Source organism: Pseudophryne corroboree, chromosome 1, assembly GCF_028390025.1.
Source record: "Pseudophryne corroboree isolate aPseCor3 chromosome 1, aPseCor3.hap2, whole genome shotgun sequence".
Classification (NCBI taxonomy): Eukaryota; Metazoa; Chordata; class Amphibia; order Anura; family Myobatrachidae; genus Pseudophryne; species Pseudophryne corroboree.
In genome coordinates this window covers 827,364,310-827,385,937 of record NC_086444.1, presented here as the reverse complement: position 1 = coordinate 827,385,937, position 21,628 = coordinate 827,364,310, and the positions used below count along the sequence as shown (strand labels likewise).

Here is a 21,628-nt window from a genome sequence, read left to right as displayed (position 1 = left end):
TGGAGTGTCTGTTCCAGGAAGATTGAGGCGGCACCTGAGCATTGAAAATCACAAGACCAAAAGCAGTTGTCGATCCCCTGTTCCCTTTTATTGTTTTTCTCCAACTTCCCATCCCCTCTCCCTCAAATTATTTTTTCCCCCCTTCTCATTCTTCTCCGTTTCCTCCTACAAGATGGACTTGCCCCAAGAGACTGTGATCCGGATTTTCCTGTTGACCATGATGTTGACCAGAGCAGTCTGTTCCGGCGAGAGTACCATGGAGGTCGAGAGAGGTTCTGGAATGGGTTCTGATGACAGAGATGGAGGCGTAGTTTTCCAAGAACAACATAATCAACAAGCAAAGGCGAGTATCAGAAAACGATCCGATAGCATTGACCATAGAAGGAATTGTGAAGGATTGTTAGCTGAAGAAAACTGTATCTGTCGGCTCTGTAACAATGTCATTGAGGATGGGTGCATAAAGAAATGCCAATCCAGTTTTAATATCCATATGGACCGGCATCCATTGAGTGACTATCACTCCTTAGTGGGTAGTGTGTTAAATAAAACAGATTGTTGGGTATGCTCTCAAGTACCTCAAGGTCATAGCAAATCAGGACTAGTACCATTTCCTTTAATGTTAGGGGAGGTACTTGAGTTAAGTGGTGGGAGACCGGTGGACAGGAGGTTTAATATCTCCAGCCCTCCTAGTTTGAAGCTCCACCAATACCATGTGGATAGGTCCCTATTATGTTTTAACATCTCCAATCCCCGAAAGCCGGGAAATTGGGAAGTGTCATGGAGTAATCAAACCATGACCTTTTCGCATAGAGCAGATAGAATGCCTACAGATACAGAGCTTATACGCCACATAGCCAGTAGAGGAAAATCTTTCCGGTATAGGTATACCTTAGGAAATAGGATTACGAGAGTTGGAGAGGTATCACCAGGATACTGTGCACATATCGTACAACCTGATACGTGTACTAAGCAGATGGAAGAATTAGGGTTAGGAGATTTCACATGGAAGGTGTGTAATATGGTTATGTCCTACTCCGTCCCATATGTTCTCCCCGATGATGCATATTTCATATGCGGGAGAAAGGCGTATAAGTGGCTTGCCCCAAACTCTGAAGGATTGTGTTATATTGGAAAAGTACTGCCTGAAGTAATGACTGTATCACATGACAAAATGAAAGACATACACCGGGTTGCCCAAACTCCTTATACTCACACCCATTACGAGCACGTAGTTAAACGGCACCTGATAGAAAGAACAGAGCATCCGGCCTCTGACATGATCCATGAATCCACCGGGATTCAGTTTCTAATCGCGTTAGATATCACTCGCACCGCTAGAGGAGTGTTGAATTATAAATACATATCTGCGCTTGCAAATTTGTTAGATAATATCACTGAAATGTATGATGACACGTTTAGGTATACTGGAAGAGAACTTCAAGCTTATAAAACAGAACTGGTACAGCATAGAATGGTTCTTAATTACCTCACAGCAGTGACAGGCGGATATTGTGTCACACTGGCAACACAATACGGCGTGAAATGTTGCACATATATTACGAATAGCACCGAGGACCCGGTCGAGGTCATAGACCAAAAGATGGACGATATTCTCCAACTGAAGTGGGAATTTCGCAGGAGACACAATCTCACTCTTGCTGCTGTAGGTAATGAGCTGACTGGTTGGGTGTCATGGTTGAACCCGCGAAATTGGTTCTCTGGTTTAGGAGACTGGGCTCAAGGAGTCATAATGGATGTTGGGAAGTTTCTCCTATGTATCTTAGGTGTTATCATAACGATTGGTTTGATATTTAGATGCGGTCAGGCTTTAATGAAGTGCAAACATCGTACCAGGGTAATGAGTTTGAGGAGTGAGGAAACTGTAATTCCAATGGACTTGATTTATGACCCAAATGTAGAAACAATGATGTGATGAAAATGCGATTTCTACGGTCCGTTTCTTTCACCTGTTTTTCCGTTTCCTCCAAGGTAAAAAGACCCACTTGGACGAGGAATTTGATGAGCCGATATACAGACAACAGAGGGATTAAAGAAGAAGTTTTGACAACCTGATACACAGATTTTTGATGAACTATGCCATGGATCCCCAGTTTCCCTAGAAATTTTAAAATTACGCTAGCCCAACACTTTTGTAAATCTATGGACATTGACAGCTTTTGCTCGCACCTTATGGGCAAAAGCACAAAGAAGACTGCATTCAACAGACACCAAACAAGACCTCAATCGACGAATGTACATTTACCTGACATAGAATACCACCGCATTTACCGTAATTATGTCTTTTCTTCATTTCTACAACCCTCAGGTAATGACACACATAGTCGATAGGGAATACAGGCACAGATATCAGCAATCACATATCTCCCCCATTCATGTATCATCAACTAAAATGTGCTCCCCCATTTTGTTACAACCACAGCCGAAAAGAGCTCGGTAAAGTTTGACAGCCCATCCACAGACCCGTACCACGGGATAAGAAGGAATTCAAATGTATACTTCGCAATACCTCGAAGCTTGATTTAAAACACGTACGGCACGATGATACATGACCCCCAAGCACGGATTCATACACACATGCTTCTGCTATCTCACTAGGTCATACCCTTTTCCTACCTTCTCCTCTCCTCCCCTACCCAACCATGTAAATGTATTAACCCCTGACATATATTTTTCTCTTTTTGAAATGTTTTAGAAGGTGGCAGTTATTGTTGACTGCCAAAGGGTGGACTGTCAAAGTCAGAAAAATATCTCTATGCACACTACCATATTTGCACCTCACACAGGTCCGTGCTGCGCATGCGTACGCTCTCCCGTACGTGCGCATACTCACAGTCGCGGGCATCCGCAGGCGCACGGTATGCGTATTTACGGTAGAGTTTATGTGATCGTAGCGTGCGACTCAATCGTTACATATTTTCACTATATAATGTATTTTATAGATCATGGTCCCTTTGATAGATTCTGAAAGTTTGGTTAATATAGAATGTTCGTGAACAGAGAAATCCCTCTTTGTTTGATACGAAGGGTCAGACAGGAGTAATACAGTGGTGTTTAGTACCCATCGGAAGAGTATTTAATTAGCAATATTCCGGCGTTGGTTTGAAGCGGATTAATCGCTCGTGCGAATAGTTATGGACATAAGAAGTTTATGTCCATTTACTATTATTTGTTCTTATTTAGTCATGCGGCGGGAAACCCAGTATCCCACCCACCTGAACAGTTGGAAGCAGTCACAGCCCACCTGTATGAATCAACCTATGACCTTTTGTTATAATGCGAAGCCGAATTCCTGTGTCCAATGAACAATGAGATTGTAGGGACCATTGAATTGTATTGTGTGTGGGGCATAAATAGACAGGCCGATCACATCCAGCTCTCACTCTCTTCAACGGTTATCATTGCTGAAAATCGGGAGCTGGATGTCCAGAGGCGCATGCGATCGTTTCCTTTGTGCGTAAGTTTTTCTCCGCAACTATATTGATCTTCTTGTTATTGTGGGCCAATTTCTCTCTCTCTCTCTCTCTCTTCTCCTCTTTCTCTCTTATTTTCCCTTAAATAGTAATTGTATTATATTTCCTGTGTAGTTATCTGGTTAGGTAGTCTATGTTATATTGTAGTGTATGATTTGTATTTGTATTAATTCTTTTGCAAGTATATCATTCATAATATATATATATATTAGGCGTTGGACCCTAAGCCCAGGTATCTGTGTATTTCTTATAGTGTTAAGTATTCTCAGAGCGTCGGTGACGCTAGAACAGCTTTAAAGGTAACAAGGTTATACTGTGTTGCATTTACACTCTATCATTACACTAAGGTTTTACTGCACAATACACTGTTTATGGTTTAGATACAAAGGTTTAACATTGTGAGCGTCAGCGCCGCTGGTGATCTCCTCGTGGTCCCGAGCGTCCGCTACACTATAGCGAATCATTAAGTTAGTCAGCAGCCAATAGCGTGCCTGCCTGTGATCTCTTGGCCGTGAGCGAACGTGACGCTTGAGCGTCTCGACTACGGCTAAGCGATTGTTACGCAACGTGCGTACCCTTACGGTACTTCATACGTAGATAGCGTACAGTGTTCTTAGACCTCATAAAGGGTATTATATAAGATAAATATTTAGCTTTATCACTTATTACCTACTAAATTGCAGTGCACCGTTTGATCTTCTGGTTGTAGTAACCGTGAATAGGGAGGTGGTTATTTATTTGAAACAGTAAAGTAACAATAAATCTGTATCACTTAACATTTTGACAGTACATATAATAAATGAATAATGTAAGCAGTTGGAATAATTCCACCTCCCGCCTCTGTAACTTGGCACAGTACAGTTAGGGCCATGGTGGGAATCGAACCCATGACCTCAATGCTGTGAGGCAGTAATGCTAACCATTACACCATCTGTACTGCCTATATATATATATATACATACACATACACATACACATACATACACTGCTCAAAAAAATAAAGGGAACACTTAAACCACAGGTTCTCAAACTCGGACCTCAGGACCCCACACAGTGCATGTTTTGCAGGTAACCCAGCAGGTGCACAGGTGTATTCATTACTCACTGACACATTTTAAAATATCCACAGGTGGAGCTAATTATGTCACTTGTGATTCTGTCAGGAGACCTGCAAAACATGCACTGTGGGGTCCTGAGGACTGAGTTTGAGAACCTGTGACTTAAACAACACAATGTAACTCCAAGTCAATCACACTTCTGTGAAATCAAACTGTCCACTTAGGAAGCAACACTGATTGACAATCAATTTCACATGCTGTTGTGCAAACGGAATAGACAACAGATGGAAATTATAGGCAATTAGCAAGACACCCCCAATAAAGGAGTTGTTCTGCAGGTGGAGACCACAGACCACTTCTCAGCTCTTATGCTTTCTGGCTGATGTTTTGTTCACTTTTGAAAGCTGGCGATGCTTTCACTCTAGTGGTAGCATGAGACGGAGTCTACAACCCACACAAGTGGCTCAGGTAGTGCAGCTCATCCAGGATGGCACATCAATGCGAGCTGTGGCAAGAAGGCTTGCTGTGTCTGTCAGCGTAGTGTCCAGAGCATGGAGGCGCTACCAGGAGACAGGCCAGTACATCAGGAGACGTGGAGGAGGCCGTAGGAGGGCAACAACCCAGCAGCAGGACCGCTACCTCTGCCTTTGTGCAAGGAGGAACAGGAGGAGCACTGCCAGAGCCCTGCAAAATGACCTCCAGCAAGCCACAAATGTGCATGTGTCTACTCAAACGATCAGAAACAGACTCCATGAGGGTGGTATGAGAGCCCGACGTCCACAGGTGGGGGTTGTGCTTACAGCCCAACACCGTGCAGGACGTTTGGCATTTGCCAGAGAACACCAAGACTGGCAAATTCACCACTGGCGCCCTGTACTCTTCACAGATGAAAGCAGGTTCTCAATGAGCACATGTGACAGACGTGACAGAGTCTGGAGACGCCAAGGAGAACGTTCTGCTACTTGCAACATCCTCCAGCATAACCCGTTTGGCAGTGGGTCAATAATGGTGTGGGTTGGCATTTTTTGGGGGGGGCCGCACAGCCCTCCATGTGCTCGCCAGAGGTAGCCTGACTGCCATTAGGTACCGAGATGAGATCCTCAGACCCCTTGTGAAACCATATGCTGATGCGGTTGGCCCTGGGTTCCTCCTAATGCAAGACAATGCTAGACCTCATGTGGCTGGAGTGTGTCAGCAGTTCCTGCAAGACGAAGGCATTGATGCTATGGACTGGCCCGCCCGTTCCCCAGACCTGAATCCGATTGAGCACATCTGGGACATCATGTCTCGCTCCATCCACCAACGCCAAGTTGCACCACAGACTGTCCAGGAGTTGGCGGATGCTTTAGTCCAGGTCTGGGAGGAGATCCCTCAGGAGACCATCCGCCACCTCATCAGGAGCATGCCCAGGCATTGCAGGGAGGTCATACATTCACATGGAGGCCACACACACTACTGAGCCTCATTTTGACTTATCTTAAGGACATTACATCAAAGTTGGATCAGCCTGTAGTGTGTTTTTCCACTTTAATTTTGAGTGTGACTCCAAACCCAGACCTCCATGGGTTAATAAATTTGATTTCCATTGATAATTTTTGTGTGATTTTGTTGTCAGCACATTCAACTATGTAAAGAACAAAGTAGTTAATAAGAATATTTCATTCATTCAGATCTAGGATGTGTTATTTTAGTGTTCCCTTTATTTTTTTGAGCAGTGTATATATATATATATATATATTGGAAAAACGGGGGGGGGGGGGGGATATGAGCGACCACTGGTGTTTACTAAAATACTAAAAAAATATAGAAGGATACCCCATGTATGTAAAAAATATATATATACAATTTATTAAAACAGGATAAAACAATTCTTCCAAAAAATTAATCACATCTGACATATAAAATAGAAAACACACAGATGAGATAAAAGCGTATATGAATAAAAAATCATGAGAGGATAAAAAAGATATTATATCTTAACTCAATCAGAGGTCATCAAAAGGATTGCCCAACGTGTTTCGTCTCTCAGACTTCATCAAGGGGAGTAGCTGACACCCATATAAACTGCAGAGTGTTTGTACTTCATATATTGAGATATATTATTATACTTATATAGAAATTCTAACCTATTAACATTAATTGGGTACTCGCAAGTGGCGCAATTTTTCTATCCTAGAAAATAATAAGATTTTACTCACCGGTAAATCTATTTCTCATAGTCCGTAGTGGATGCTGGGAACTCCGTAAGGACCATGGGGAATAGCGGGCTCCGCAGGAGACTGGGCACTCTAAAGAAATATTTAGTACTATCTGGTGTGCACTGGCTACTCCCTCTATGCCCCTCCTCCAGACCTCAGTTAAGGAAACTGTGCCCGGAAGAGCAGACATTATAAGGAAAGGATTTTGGAATCCCGGGTAAGACTCATACCAGCCACACCAATCACACCGTATAACTTGTGATACACTTATCCAGTCAACAGTATGAACAACAACAGGGCATCAACAATGGATGCCAACATAACATAACCCATTATTAAGCAATAACTATGTATACGTATTGCAGAAAGTCCACACTAGGGACGGCCGCCCAGCATCCACTACGGACTATGAGAAATAGATTTACCGGTGAGTAAAATCTTATTTTCTCTAACGTCCTAGTGGATGCTGGGAACTCAGTAAGGACCATGGGGATTATACCAAAGCTCCCAAACGGGCGGTAGAGTGCGGATGACTCTGCAGCACCGAATGGGCAAACTCAAGGTCCTCCTCAGCCAGGGTATCAAACTTCTAGAATTTTGCAAATGTGTTTGAACCCGACCAAGTAGCAGCTCGGCAAAGCTGTAAAGCCGAGACCCCTCGGGCAGCCGCCCAAGAAGAGCCCACCTTCCTTGTGGAATGGGCCTTCACTGATTTTGGATGCGGCAATCCAGCCGCAGAATGAGCCTGCTGAATCGTGTTACAGATCCAGCGGGCAACGGTTTGCTTTGAAGCAGGAGCTCCCAACTTGTTGGGGGCATATAGGATAAACAGCGAGTCAGTTTTCCTGACTCCAGCCGTTATGGCTACATAAATCTTCAAAGCCCTGACTACATCTAGTAACCTGGAATCCTCCAAGTCTCGAGTAGCCGCAGGCACCACAATAGGTTGGTTCAAATGAAAAGATAACACCACCTTTGGCAGAAATTGGGGACGAGTCCGCAATTCTGCCCTGTCCATATGAAAAACCAGATAGGGGCTTTTACATGACAAAGCCGCCAATTCTGACACACGCCTAGCCGAAGCTAAGGCCAATAGCATGACCACCTTCCACGTGAGATACTTTAGCTCCACGGTCTTAAGTGGTTCAAACCAGTGGGATTTTAGGAAACCCAACACCACGTTGAGATTCCAAGGTGCCACTGGTGGCATAAAAGGGGGCTGAATATGCAGCACTCCCTTAACAAACGTCTGAACTTCAGGAAGAGACGCCAGTTCCTTTTGAAAGAAAATGGATAGGGACGAAATCTGGACCTTTATGGATCCCAACTTCAAGCCCATAGTCACTCCAGACTGTAAAAAGTGCAGAAATCTGCCCAGTTGGAATTCCTCTGTAGTGGCCTTCCTGGCCTCACACCAAGCAACATATTTTCGCCATATGCGGTGATAATGTTTTGCTGTCACGTCCTTCCTAGCCTTTATCAGCGTAGGAATAACTTCCTCCGGAATGCCTTTTTCCGCTAGGATCCGGCGTTCAACCGCCATGCCGTCAAACGCAGCCGCGGTAAGTCTTGGAACAGGCAGGGCCCCTGTTGCAACAGGTCCTGTCTGAGAGGCAGAGGCCATGGGTCCTCTGTGAGCATTTCTTGCAGTTCCGGGTACCAAGGCCTTCTTGGCCAATCCGGAACAATGAGTATTGTTCTCACTCCTCTTCTTCTTACGATTCTCAGAACCTTGGGTATGAGAGGAAGAGGAGGAAACACATAGACCGACTGGAACACCCACGGTGTTACCAGGGCGTCCACAGCTATCGCCTGAGGGTCTCTTGACCTGGCGCAATACCGTTGTAGCTTTTTGTTGAGACGGGACGCCATCATGTCTACCTGTGGCAGTTCCCATCGATTTGTAATCTGAATGAAGACTTCGTGATGAAGTCCCGACTCTCCCGGGTGAAGGTCGTGCCTGCTGAGGAAGTCTGCTTCCCAGTTGTCCACCCCCGGAATGAACACTGCTGACAGTGCTTGCACGTGATTCTCTGCCCACCGAAGAATCCTGGTGGCTTCCGCCATCGCGACTCTGCTTCTTGTGCCGCCCTGGCGGTTTACATGAGCCACCGCGGTGATGTTGTCTGACTGAATCAGCACCGGTTGGTTGCGAAGCAGGGGCTCCGCTTGACTCAGGGCGTTGAATATGGCCCTTAGTTCCAGGATATTTATGTGCAGACAAGCCTCCTGACTTGACCACAACCCTTGGAAGTTTCTTCCCTGAGTTACTGCCCCCCACCCTCGGAGGCTCGCATCCGTGGTCACCAGGACCCAGTCCTGTATGCCGAACCTGCGGCCCTCGAGAAGGTGAGCACTCTGTAGCCACCACGGAAGAGACACCCTGGCCCTGGGGGACAGGGTGATCAGCCGCTGCATCTGAAGATGCGATCTGGACCATTTGTCCAACAGATCCCATTGAAAGATCCTCGCATGGAACCTGCCGAAGGGAATGGCTTCGTACGATGCCACCATCTTTCCCAGGACTCGCGTGCAGTGATGCACCGACACCTGTTTCGGTTTTAAGAGGTCTCTGACTAGAGTCACAAGCTCTTGAGCCTTCTCCGTCGGGAGAAACACCTTCTTCTGGTCTGTGTCCAGAATCATGCCCAGAAAGGGCAGACGCGTCGTAGGAATCAGCTGCGACTTTGGGATATTCAGAATCCAGCCATGCTGTTGCAACACTTCCTGAGAGTGCGCTACGCTGATCTGCAACTGCTCCCTTGACCTCGCCTTTATGAGGAGATCGTCCAAGTATGGGATAACTGTGACTCCTTGCTTTCTCAGGATTACCATCATTTCTGCCATTACCTTGGTAAATATTTTTGGTGCCATGGAGAGCCCAAACGGCAACGTCTGGAATTGGTAATGACAGTCCTGTACCACAAATCTGAGGTACTCCTGATGAGGCGGATAAATGGGGACATGCAAGTAAGCATCCTAGATGTCCAGAGACACCATAAAATCCCCCTCTTCCAGGCTTGCAATGACCGCTCTGAGCGATTCCATTTTGAACTTGAATCTTTTCAGATAAATGTTCAGGGACTTTAAATTTAATATAGGTCTGACCGAACCGTCCGGTGTCGGTACCACAAACATTGTGGAATAGTATCCCTTTCCCTGTTGAAGAAGGGGAACCTTTACTACCACCTGCTGGAGAAATAGCTTGTGAATTGCCGCTACCACTACTTCCCTTCCTATGGGGGAAGCTGGCAGGGCCGATTTTAGGTAACGTTGAGGGGGCATCACCTCGAATTCCAGCTTGTATCCCTGAGACACAATCTGTATAGCCCAGGGATCCACCTGTGAGCGAACCCACTGGTGGCTGAAATGTCGGAGACGCGCCCCCACTGCTCCTGGCTCCACCCGTGGAGCCCCAGCGTCATGCGGTGGATTTAGTGGAAGCCGGGGAGGACTTCTGTTCCTGGGAACTAGCTGTAAGGTGCAGCTTTTTTCCTCTACCCCTGCCTCTAGCAAGAAAGGAAGCACCTCTGACCTTCTTGCTTCTTTGTGCGCGAAAGGACTGCATTTGGTAATACGGTGCTTTCTTAGGTTGTGAGGGAATATATGGCAAAAAGTTTGACTTCCCAGCAGTAGCTGTGGAAACCAGGTCCAAGAGACCGTCCCCAAACAATTCCTCACCCTTGTAAGGTTACACCTCCATGTGTTTTTTGGAGTCGGCATCACCTGTCCACTGCCGAGTCCACAGGACCCTCCTGGCAGAAATTGACATTGCATTAATTCTAGAGCCCAGTAGGCAAATGTCCCTCTGGGCATCCCTCATATATAGGACAGTGTCTTTTATATGCCCCAGGGTCAGCATAATGGTATCCCTGTCCAAGGTATCCATTTCCTCAGACAGATTATCTGTTTACGCTGCTACAGCACTACACATCCACGCCGACGCAATTGCCGGCCTCAGTAGAGTCCCTGAATGTGTATAAACAGATTTCAGGATACTTTCCTGCTTTCTATCTGCAGGATCCTTTAGGGTGGCCGTATCCTGCGACGGCAGGGCCACCTTCTTAGATAAGCGTGTGAGAGCTTTATCTTCCCTAGGGGAGGATTCCCAGAGCACCCTGTCCTCTGGCGGGAAAGGGTACGCCATAAGTAACCTTTTGGAAATCAGGACTTTCTTATCTGGGGAATCCCACGCTCTTTCACATAACTCATTTAACTCATGTGAAGGGGGAAAAGTCACCTCTTGCTTTTTCTCCCCATACATATAAACCCTCTTGTCAGGGACAGGGTTTACCTGTGATATGTGTAAAACATCCTTCATCGCTATAATCATGTAGCGTATATCTTTTGTCATTTTCGGTTGCAATTTTGCATCATCGTCTTCGACACTGGAGTCAGAATCCGTGTCGACATCTGTGTCAACCATTTTGGATAGTGGACGCTTTTAAGACCCTGAGGGCCTCTGCGCTGTAGGATCAGGCATGGGCTGAGACCCTGACTGGCCCGAGGTATCAGCTTTATCCAACCTTTTATGTAAGGAGTTTACATTATCATTTAACACCTTCCACATATCCATCCAATCAGGTGTCGGCACCGTCGGCGGCGACACGTCAGTCAACTGCACTTGCTCTGCCTCCACATAGCCCTCTTCGTCAAACATGTCGACACACGCGTACCGACACACCACACACACAGGGGAAGCTATAAATGAGGACAGGACCCCCACAAGGCCTTTTGGAGAGACAGAGAGAGAGTATACCAGCACACACCCCAGCGCTATATAACCCAGGGATTACACAGTACTTTAGTGTTTACCCAGTAGCTGCTGTATTATGATTAATGCGCCTAAATTTATGTGCCCCCCCTCTATTTTTCACCCTTCTACCGTGATTCTGCAGGGGAGAGCCTGGGGAGCTTCCTCTCAGCGGAGCTGTGGCAGGAAAATGGCGCTGGTGAGTGCTGAGGACGAAGGCCCCGCCCCCTCAGCGGCGGGCTTCTGTCCCGCGATTTTCTGTAAAATAAATGGCGGGGGCTCATACATATAACAGTGTCCCACTGTCTATATGCAGTTTTCGCCAGGAGGTATCAATTGCTGCCCAGGGCGCCCCCCCCCCTGCGCCCTGCACCCTACAGTGACCGGAGTGTGTGGGTTAGTGTGGGCGCAATGGCGCACAGCTGCAGTGCTGTGCGCTACCTCATGTGAAGACAGGAGTCTTCTACCGCCGATTTCGATGTCTTCTCCGCTTCTGCCGGCTTCTGTCTTCTGGCTCTGCGAGGGGGACGGCGGCGCGGCTCCGGGAACGGACGACAAGGTCAGGTCCTGTGTTCGATCCCTCTGGAGCTAATTGTGTCCAGTAGCCTAAGAAGCGCAACCTAGCCGCAGTTAGTAGGTTTGCTTCTCTCCCCTCAGTCCCACGTAGCAGAGAGTTTGTTGCCAGCAGAAGCTCTCTGAAAATAAAAAAACCTAACTAAAATACTTTCTTATTAGCAAGCTCAGGAGAGCTCACTATAAGCACCCAGCTCTGGCCGGGCACAGATTCTAACTGAGGTCTGGAGGAGGGGCATAGAGGGAGGAGCCAGTGCACACCAGATAGTACTAAATCTTTCTTTAGAGTGCCCAGTCTCCTGCGGAGCCCGCTATTTCCCATGGTCCTTACGGAGCTCCCAGCATCCACTAGGACGTTAGAAAAAAAAATAAATATATATATATATATATATATCATTTAGTTGCAATCTGTCTGTTTGTTCTGGCAGTGCACAAAAACTACGGGATGAATTTGGATGGCATAGTGACCTAGAAAGAAACTGAGGGATGTATGATCTCAGTGTGACATCAGGGAGAGCAGCAATAAAGGAAAAAACAGACACCTGACACTGCGCATGCAGTGTGCAGGTTCCTCCCGTCCAAAATTACTGCATGCAAATATACATTTCTGGGGATAAACTTCTAAGGACTGTTTATGAACTATGGAGATGAAACAAATTATTATTATTTTTTTTTGTGGAAGATATCCACACGAGCGAAGCCGTAGGCTAACGCTAGTTTCAATTTAAACACTCTTGAAGAAGGTTTAAAAGCTTTACTAAAATTTACTAAGATGGGAGTTCTATTTAAGATGGGATGTTGACCATAGCAACCAATCAGATTCTACATTCTAGCATTTTGTATACAGATACAGCAACAGTTGCACACAGAATAGAGGCATGCCACATATCATTTTAGAGCCTGCTTGTGTGTCTTATTGGCATAGAGATGTGAATAAGATGCATTTTCAGGGAACAATGCACAAAAAGATGCCTAGTAAATGCTCACGACTAGGCACAACTAGAGCGCTGTTTAAAGTGAGTGCAGCAACGATGAGAGAGCACACATCTGTATCTATTAGCTAGGCCAGAGGTTCCCAAACTTGGTCCTCAAGGCACCCTAATGGTCAAGGTTTTAATTATATCCATGCTTGGCCACAGGTGACTTAATTAGTTCATCAGTCAATTTGATTTAGCCATCTGTGCTGATCCATGGATAACTTTAAAACCTGAACCGTTAGGGTGCCTTGAGGACCGCGTTTGGGAACCTCTGAGCTAGGTTATCACACCCTCCAACATGACCCCTTTCATCAGGTACAAAATGCTTGGCTCCTGGACTTCCCCCTCAATTTATGATTGCAGCAACCTGTGTTGAAACGCCTTTCTCATCAATTAATTAGATCAATACAGGTTACTGAAATCATATATTTAGGCAGAAATCCAGGAGCAGAGCAATTTGTACCTAATAGAAGGAGTCATAAGCTGGCCAGGGTGTAGTACGGCTTACCGACGCCGGGATCCCGGTGGGGAGGGGCGAGTGCAGCAAGCTCCATGCGGGCTCGCTGCGCTCGCCACGCTGCGTGCCGACCATCGGGATAGCGAGCCGTCGGGATGGTGGAGGAGGTCATGTGACTGTTGGTCAGCTGGCCGGCGGTCACATGAATACCACCCGCTGGCCATACACCTAAAGATTTATTGTCTGATCTGGCTGGTTAGAACGAAATTCTGGTTATGGATGAGAGCAAATGACAATTGACCATATGCTCCCAAACACTGCAAAACAAACAAAAATGGTCAATCAGACAAATTGGTTAAATCCATTTGATTTAAATAATTTATCTGAAGGACCGTTTATGTCAGTTTTTCGTCATTTCGGAGCAAATGCTCCCATCCATTACCAGGTTTTCGTTCCAACCAGTTAGCTCAGACAATGGGGGTCATTCAGAGTTGATCGCTCGCTGACGTTTTTTGCAGCGCAGCGATCAGGTCTCTACTGCGCATGCACTGCAATGCGCATCGTACGGGTACACAGCGGATCGTTGCTGAGCTATGGATTTAACGAAGAATCCATTTGCACGGGCGATCGCAAGGAGATTGACAGGAAGAGGGCGTTTGTGGGTGGCAGCTGACTGTTTTCTGGGAGTGTTTGGGAAAACGCAGGCGTGTCCAAGCGTTTGCAGGGCGGGTGTCTGACATCAATTCCGGGACCGGACAGGCTGAAGTGATCGCAAGGGCTGCGTAAGTCCAGAGCTACTCAGAAACTGCAAAAAACGTTTTCGTCCCGCTCGGCTGCACACGCGTTCGCACACTTGCAAAGCGAAAATACACTCCCTTGTGGGCGGCGACTATGCGTTTGCACGGCTGCTAAAAGTAGCTAGCAAGCGATCACCTCGGAATGAGGGCCCATATCTTTAGGTGTATGGGCAGCTATATTGGAAGGTGTGGGCTATAAATTTGTAATCTGAACAACAGTTCTAAATGGATATATTCTACACACTGGGTTAGAGGGCTCTGGTATAAATCCAACTAAGAATTACTGAAGGTTTGGAAATGCTTATATTATATAGCACACAAATTATATTCCATAAAACAATATTCTACACAACATTAGTTTATAAGTTTGGTTAATGTTTTTGTGATAACAGGGAGCAATAAATGAGTTTTTTTCTATGTGTTCTGTATATCAGCTACTTCAGAGGCTCTCATATGGGCCCTACACATTAGGCGATAATACTGAATGATATGAACGTTCTCGTTCATTAATGAACGAGAACTCGTTCACATCGTTCAGTGTGTATGCAACAATAATGAACTCGTTCATCATTGGTGCCGGGTCGCTTATACATGCAGGCCAATATGGACAATCTCCATATTAGCATGCAGTGCTATGGAGCCGGGTGACGGGGGGAGTGAAGAAACTTCCCTCCCCCCTGCCGCCGGGTCGCCCGTATCCGCCGCCGGGCAGCTTGGCGGCGGATCGCCGAGTGTGTAGGGGGCATTAGGCTTGGCCTAGCAGATGATCCTCTCATTAATAGTAAGCCTCGGTCTGACAGAGGAGTTAAGCAATCCCATGAAGGACACGGTACTACACAACACATATTCATTTTTTTTATTAAATGTGATATAGTTTTAGATATAGTGGTTAATCTACACACTTAAACAATGCATGTTAACGTGACTATTCTTCAAACATGTATAGTATTAGGAAATAAAATGAACCTCTTACCTCATGTCCACCTCAATGTTTTTCTCTTTCATCAGTTCCTGAATCTTTGAATCCAACCCACTGACTGTTTGTCTGACAGAAGGTTGTTTATGGTCTATGCTGTGGCTGTTCTAAGAAAAACAGGAAGAAGTTGGACGCACAAACATAAAGAGGTGCATCTAATCCCACAATATTCCTGCATCATTTAAACAGAAGTCACACATAAGTACTCTGAACTACTGCTGGACTCTGCTTCTTCTAGTTTATAACTCTGCTTTCATGCTTCAGTGGTTGTCAGTAACAACAAGTTACACCCCTTTTCCACTGCCACAATATACCGGGTTGTGGCTCAGTGGAAAAGAGCCCCAAAAAATAACCTCGGAATCCAACACAGGTAATGAGCAGGGTTAAACCCGGGTAAAGGGGCAGTGGAAACAGATGACCCGGGTCCCTTTAAAAGCATAGAGAAGGCCAGCTCACCGACAATAGTAAATGAGGTAATCTCCAAGCGCTGGCAAGACAAAAACACATATGGGTGCAGTGTGATACCCTTTTTCCACCAAAAACCAAGGTCTGACCCGGATTTTGGAACATGGTGGGTGACTGAGGCAGGGGTGACAGGGAGATGGTGGGTGACTGAGGCAGGGGTGACAGGGAGATAATGGGTGACTGAGGCAGGGTGACATTGAGATAGTGGATGACTGATGTCCCCAGTGCCAGATACACATGTCCCCACAGCACCAGATATGCCCCCAGTGCAGATACACATGTCCCCACAAAGTCAGATATGCCCCCAGTGCAGATACACATATCCCCACAGTGCCAGATATACCACCAGTGCAGATACACATGTCCCCACAAAGCCAGATATACCCCCAGTGCAGATACACATGTCCCCACAAAGCCAGATATACCCCCAGTGCAGATACACATGTCCCCACAAAGCCAGATATGCCCCCAGTGCAGATACACATGTCCCCACAGCACCAGATATGCCCCCAGTGCAGATACACGTCCCCACAAAGCCAGATATGCCCCCAGTGCAGATACACGTCCCCACAAAGCCAGATATGCCCCCAGTGCATATACACATATCCCCACAGTGCCAGATATACCCCCAGTGCAGATACACATGTCCCCACAAAGCCAGATATACCCCCAGTGCAGATACACATGTCCCCACAAAGTCAGATATGCCCCCAGTGCAGATACATATGTCCCCACAGTGCCAGATATGCCCCCCGTGCAGATACACATATCCCCACAGTGCCAGATATGCCCCCAGTGCAGATACACATATTCCCACAGTGCCAGATATGCCGCCAGTGCAGATACAAATGCCTCCACAGTGCCAGATATGCCCCCAGTGCAGAAACACATGCCCCCACAGTGCCATATATGCCGCCAGTGCAGATACACATCATCCCACAGTGCCAGATATGCCCCCAGTGCTGCTACACATGCCCCCACAGTGCCAGATATTCCCCCAGTGCTGCTACACATGACCCCACAGTGCCAGATGTGCCCCCAGTGCAGATACACATGCCTCCACAGTGCCAGATATGCCCCCAGTGCAGATACACATGCCTCCACGGTCCCAGATATGCCCCCAGTGCAGATACATATATTCCCACAGTGTCAGATATGCCCCCAGTGCAGATACATATATCCCCACAGTGACAGATATACCCCCAGTGCAGATACATATATCCCCACAGTGCCAGATATGCCCCCAGTGCAGATACACATATCCCCACAGCGCCAGATATACCCCCAGTGCAGATACATATATCCCCACAGTCCCAGATATGCCCCCAGTGCAGATACATATATCCCCACAGTGCCAGATATGCCCCCAGTGCAGATACATATATCCCCACAGTGCCAGATATGCCCCCAGTGCAGATACACATGCCTCCACAGTGCCAGATATGCCCCCAGTGCAGATACACATGCCCCCACAGTGCCAGATATGCCCCCAGTGCAGATACACATATCCCCACAGTGCCAGATATGCCCCCAGTGCTGCTACACATGCCCCCACAGTGCCAGATATGCCCCCAGTGCTGCTACACATGCCCCCACAGTGCCAGATATGCCCCCAGTGCAGATACACATATCCCCACAGTGCCAGATATGCCCCCAGTGCTGCTACACATGCCCCCACAGTGCCAGATATGCCCCCAGTGCAGATACACATGCCTCCACAGTGCCTCCCACAGGGCTCGCTCAAGCCTAAATTTTTTGAAAAGCAAATATAGATTTTGGCGCCCCCCCTTCCCACGTATAGTGAAATAAATTATACCCACACAAAAGCTTAAAAGCATTAAAAGAAATATAAATAAAACTAAACTGGTACATCCTTTATTAAAGAGGGCACCATATTGTATAATATTAATTTTAAACTTATCTCCACTGGCTGGCTTATAATACAGTGGGCACAGTATTAAATAATATTAATTTTAAATGTATCCCTGCTGGCTGGCTTAGAAAGCCAAGAAATAACTGCAGACAGTGACTCCTGAGTCCTGACTGTCTGCCAGGCTCAGGCAACAGAAATAAATACCTAAATAAGAAGAACAAACTGATTAATACTTAAATGAGAAAAACGTACTCTTCTGGGAGCTTGAGCGTGGCAGCGGAAAGGCGGGCTGAGGGTCACCCGCTCAAACATGTCTACCCCGCTCGAGGCTCCACGCGAAAGTGGCGGTCATCCTGCCCCAGCTCAGTTTGTGCATATGTAATGACCGACGTGACATCATGCCGCTCCGCCGCTCATTACATATGCATGATGAGGCACTACACGGAGGGGGAAAGCAGCGTCTGCAGCAGCACTGACTGTAATAAAGTCAGTGAATAAGTGAGACAGGCTGCCGGCTCTCTATAGCAGTTCACGGCCAGAGCGCCCTCTATGTGCGGCGCCTTACTCAGCCGCGTAGTTTGCCTATCTATAGGGCCGGCCCTGAGTGTAGTGTCCTTCAGATTTAATAGTGATCAAATCACTGATCATCTTATGCAAAAGGTTCAGATTAAAAGCCTGATTAAAGAGCAGTGGCACACACAGAGCTCAGTTTGTAAGTTGGTGCCATGCAGTCTATTGATGACTTTATTTGAAGAAATCTGAAGAAGAATACTTTTACAGGACTTCAGGGCTGCAGTGTGTAAAGTCACATAGACTTTTCTGACTGCAGCTCCATCACCCCCAGCGGCGCTGTATACTCCAGCGCCCTGGTTGCCGGGTCACTGCAGCGGAGGCTTTGGTTCCTTCCAGCAGTCAGTCACACACACTGATGTCCTCCTGGATCGCGTGGCCGCAGGTACGGGGAGGGTAAGGGGTCTCGATGAAAAATCACGTCCTGAAGACTGAGATAGTCCGCTTCCCAGTTCAGAACGCCCGGAATGAACACTGCGTGTATGGCCGGCAGATGGTCTTCTGCCCACTGAAGAATCCGTGATACTTCCCTCATTGCCATGCGACTGCGAGTGCCGCCTTGATGATTTATGTATGCCACCGTGGTGGCGTTGTCCGACTGTACTTGAACAGGTCTGTTCTGTATTAGATGCTGGGCCATTGTCAAAGCACTGAACACTGCCCGCAGTTCCAGAATATTTATCGGGAGCAGAGACTCCTCCTTGGTCCACCGACCCTGAAGAGAGTGTTGTACCAACACCGCGCCCCAACCTCTCAGACTGGCATCCGTCGTCAGAAGGACCCAGCTGGATATCCAGAAGGGACGGCCCCTGCTCAATTGTTGGTCCTGAAGCCACCAGCTCAGTGACAGGCGGACCTCTGGAGACATGGAGATCATATGAGATCTGATCCAGTGAGGCAGGCCGTCCCACTTGGTCAGAATTAACTTCTGCAGAGGGCGAGTGTGGAATTGAGCATATTCCACCATGTCGAAAGCCGACACCATGAGACCTAGCACCTGCATTGCCGAATGTATCGACACCTGCAGACGAGATAGGAAGCATCGAATCCTGTCCTGAAGCTTCAGAACTTTCTCCTGAGACAGGAACAACCGTTGGTTGTGAGTGTCCAATAACGCTCCCAGATGTAACATGCTCCGAGCAGGAATCAGGGAGGACTTCTTCCAGTTGATCAGCCACCCGTGGGCCTTCATGCACTGGACTGTCAGATCGAGATGACACAGGAGAAGTTCTGGGGAATTCGCCAGGATCAATAAATCGTCCAAGTACGGTAGGATCCTGACCCCTTTGACGGCGGAGTGTAGCCGTCATGACCGCCATAACTTTGGTGAAAACTCGGGGAGCCGTTGTCAAACCAAAGGGTAACGCCCAAAATTGGTAATGAAGGTTGCCCACCGCAAACCTCAGGTACTGATGAGATACCGCAATAGGAATATGTAGGTAGGCATCCTGTATGTCCAAGGAGACCATATAGTCCCCAGGCTCCAAGGCCAGAACAATAGAGCGCAGAGTTTCCATACAAAACTTGGAGACCCGCACATGCTTGTTCAAGGACTTCAGATTGAGAATAGGCCGGGATGGACCCATTCGGTTTCGGGACTGGGAACAGCGGTGAATAGTACCCCTTGCCTCTCAAAGCCAGAGGCACCTGTACTACCACTCCTGTGGTCAGGAGGGAATGTACCACTGAGTGCAAAGTGTTTGCTTTTGCTGGATCCAGAGGCACATCTGTCAGGCAAAATCGATCAGGGGGGACGATTCTTGAAGGGTATGGAGTAACCTCGAGCAACGACCTCCCTCACCCAGGTATCGGAAGTGATCTTCAACCATTCCTGGGCAAAACCTAGAAGTCAGCCCCCCCACCCTGGGATCCCCCAGAGGGAGGCCCGCCCCGTCATGCAGCAGGCTTGTCAGTTTTGGAAGCTGGCTGACGGGTGGTCCAGGCACGCTTCGGTCTGGGCTTGGCAGGTCTGGAAGTACGAACTTGCTTTGGGTACGCCTGACCTTTTGATTTTCCTGGAGGACGAAAGGGCCGAAGGAAAGTACTTTTAGCCTTCTGTGCGGAAGGAGCCATACTAGGTAGGCAAGCTGTTTTAGCAGTAGCCAGATCAGCCACAATCTTATTGAGGTCTTCTCCAAAGAGAATGTCTCCCTTAAAAGGAAGCACCTCCAGGGTTTTCTTGGATCCATATCCACCGACCAGGATCTCAACCAAAGGATACGTCTGGCCAAGACGGACGTAGTAGCGGCCTTGGCCATGAGCACCCCGGCATTGGAGGCCGCCTCCTTAAGGTATAGAGAAGCCGTGGTAATATACGAGAGACATTGTCGAGCATGCTCAGATGCGTTGGAAGGCAGTTCCGCTTCAAGCTCCTGAGCCCACGCCTCAACATCTTCAGCAGCCCATGTTGCTGCAATGGTTGGCCTATGCACAGCCCCCGTTAGGGTATAAATCGCTTTTAAACAACCCTCCACACGTCTATCCGTCGGTTCCTTCAGAGAGGTGACGGTTGTTACTGGCAGAGCAGAAGAAACAACCATATGCGCCACATGAGAATCTACGGGCGGAGGAGTTTCCCAAATCTCCGCAGAGAGAGGATAGCGAGCCAACAGCAGGGCCGTAACTGGGGGGGGGCTAGGGGGGGGTCACACGACCCGGGCGCTAGGGAGGCTGTTTCCGCAGCCAAAATTATGTGAGGGCACCGTGCGCGATGCTGTCACACGCATCACGCATCGAGGGAGAGAGGACGGAGAATCTGGCTGCGGCTGGCAGGTTTGAACCCTTGCGCGCGGGACTGATGAGAACATGCTGGCTGCAGTCAGTGACAGTGAATGAGTCACTGTCACTCAAGCTGCAGCACTGCAGGCTCCTCTGACAGGGGAACTTTCACAGCAGTCTCCGGCAGCCCTGAGCAGTGCACACAGCCCTCCCCCATGCCTGGGAAGAGGGACACAGTGCAGCAGCGTGGACTCTGAACGAGGGGTAACTGGAGCCGACCTGTGACAGAGAGAGGAGATTTACGAGGTATGTTTCTCTGCCAGACAGCTCACCCTCTACAATGTGTGTGTGTGTCAGTGTGCATCTGGTCCCTATACAGTGTGTGTGTGTGTGTGTGTGTGTGTGTGTGTGTGTGTGTGTCAGTGTGCATCTGGTTCGTATACAGTGTGTGTCAGTGTGCATCTGGTCCATATATACAGAGTGTGTGTGTCAGTGTGCTTCTGGTCCGTATATACAGTGTGTGTGCGTCAGTGTGCATCTGGTCCATATATACAGTGTGTGTGTGTGTGTGTGTGTGTGTGTGTCAGTGTGCATCTGGGCCCTATACAGTGTGTGTGTCAGTGTGCACCTGGTCCGTATACAGTGTGTGTGTGTGTGTGTGTGTGTGTGTGTGTTTGTCAGTGTGCATCTGGTCCGCATACAGTGTGTGTGTGTGTGTCAGT

At 47.8% G+C, this 21,628-nt stretch overlaps 1 protein-coding gene across 7 annotated transcripts in view; it reads right to left on the bottom strand.

Annotated features, from left to right (window-relative positions):
- Positions 1-21,628, bottom strand: part of CCDC158 (coiled-coil domain containing 158) — a 282,324-nt gene that overhangs the window by 163,656 nt on the left and 97,040 nt on the right. For all 7 annotated transcript variants that reach the window (XM_063919702.1, XM_063919686.1, XM_063919681.1 and 4 more), the window contains exon 5: positions 15,278-15,387. In XM_063919702.1, coding sequence (XP_063775772.1) covers positions 15,278-15,387 — 110 coding nt within the window. The remainder of the gene's footprint in view (positions 1-15,277; positions 15,388-21,628) is intronic.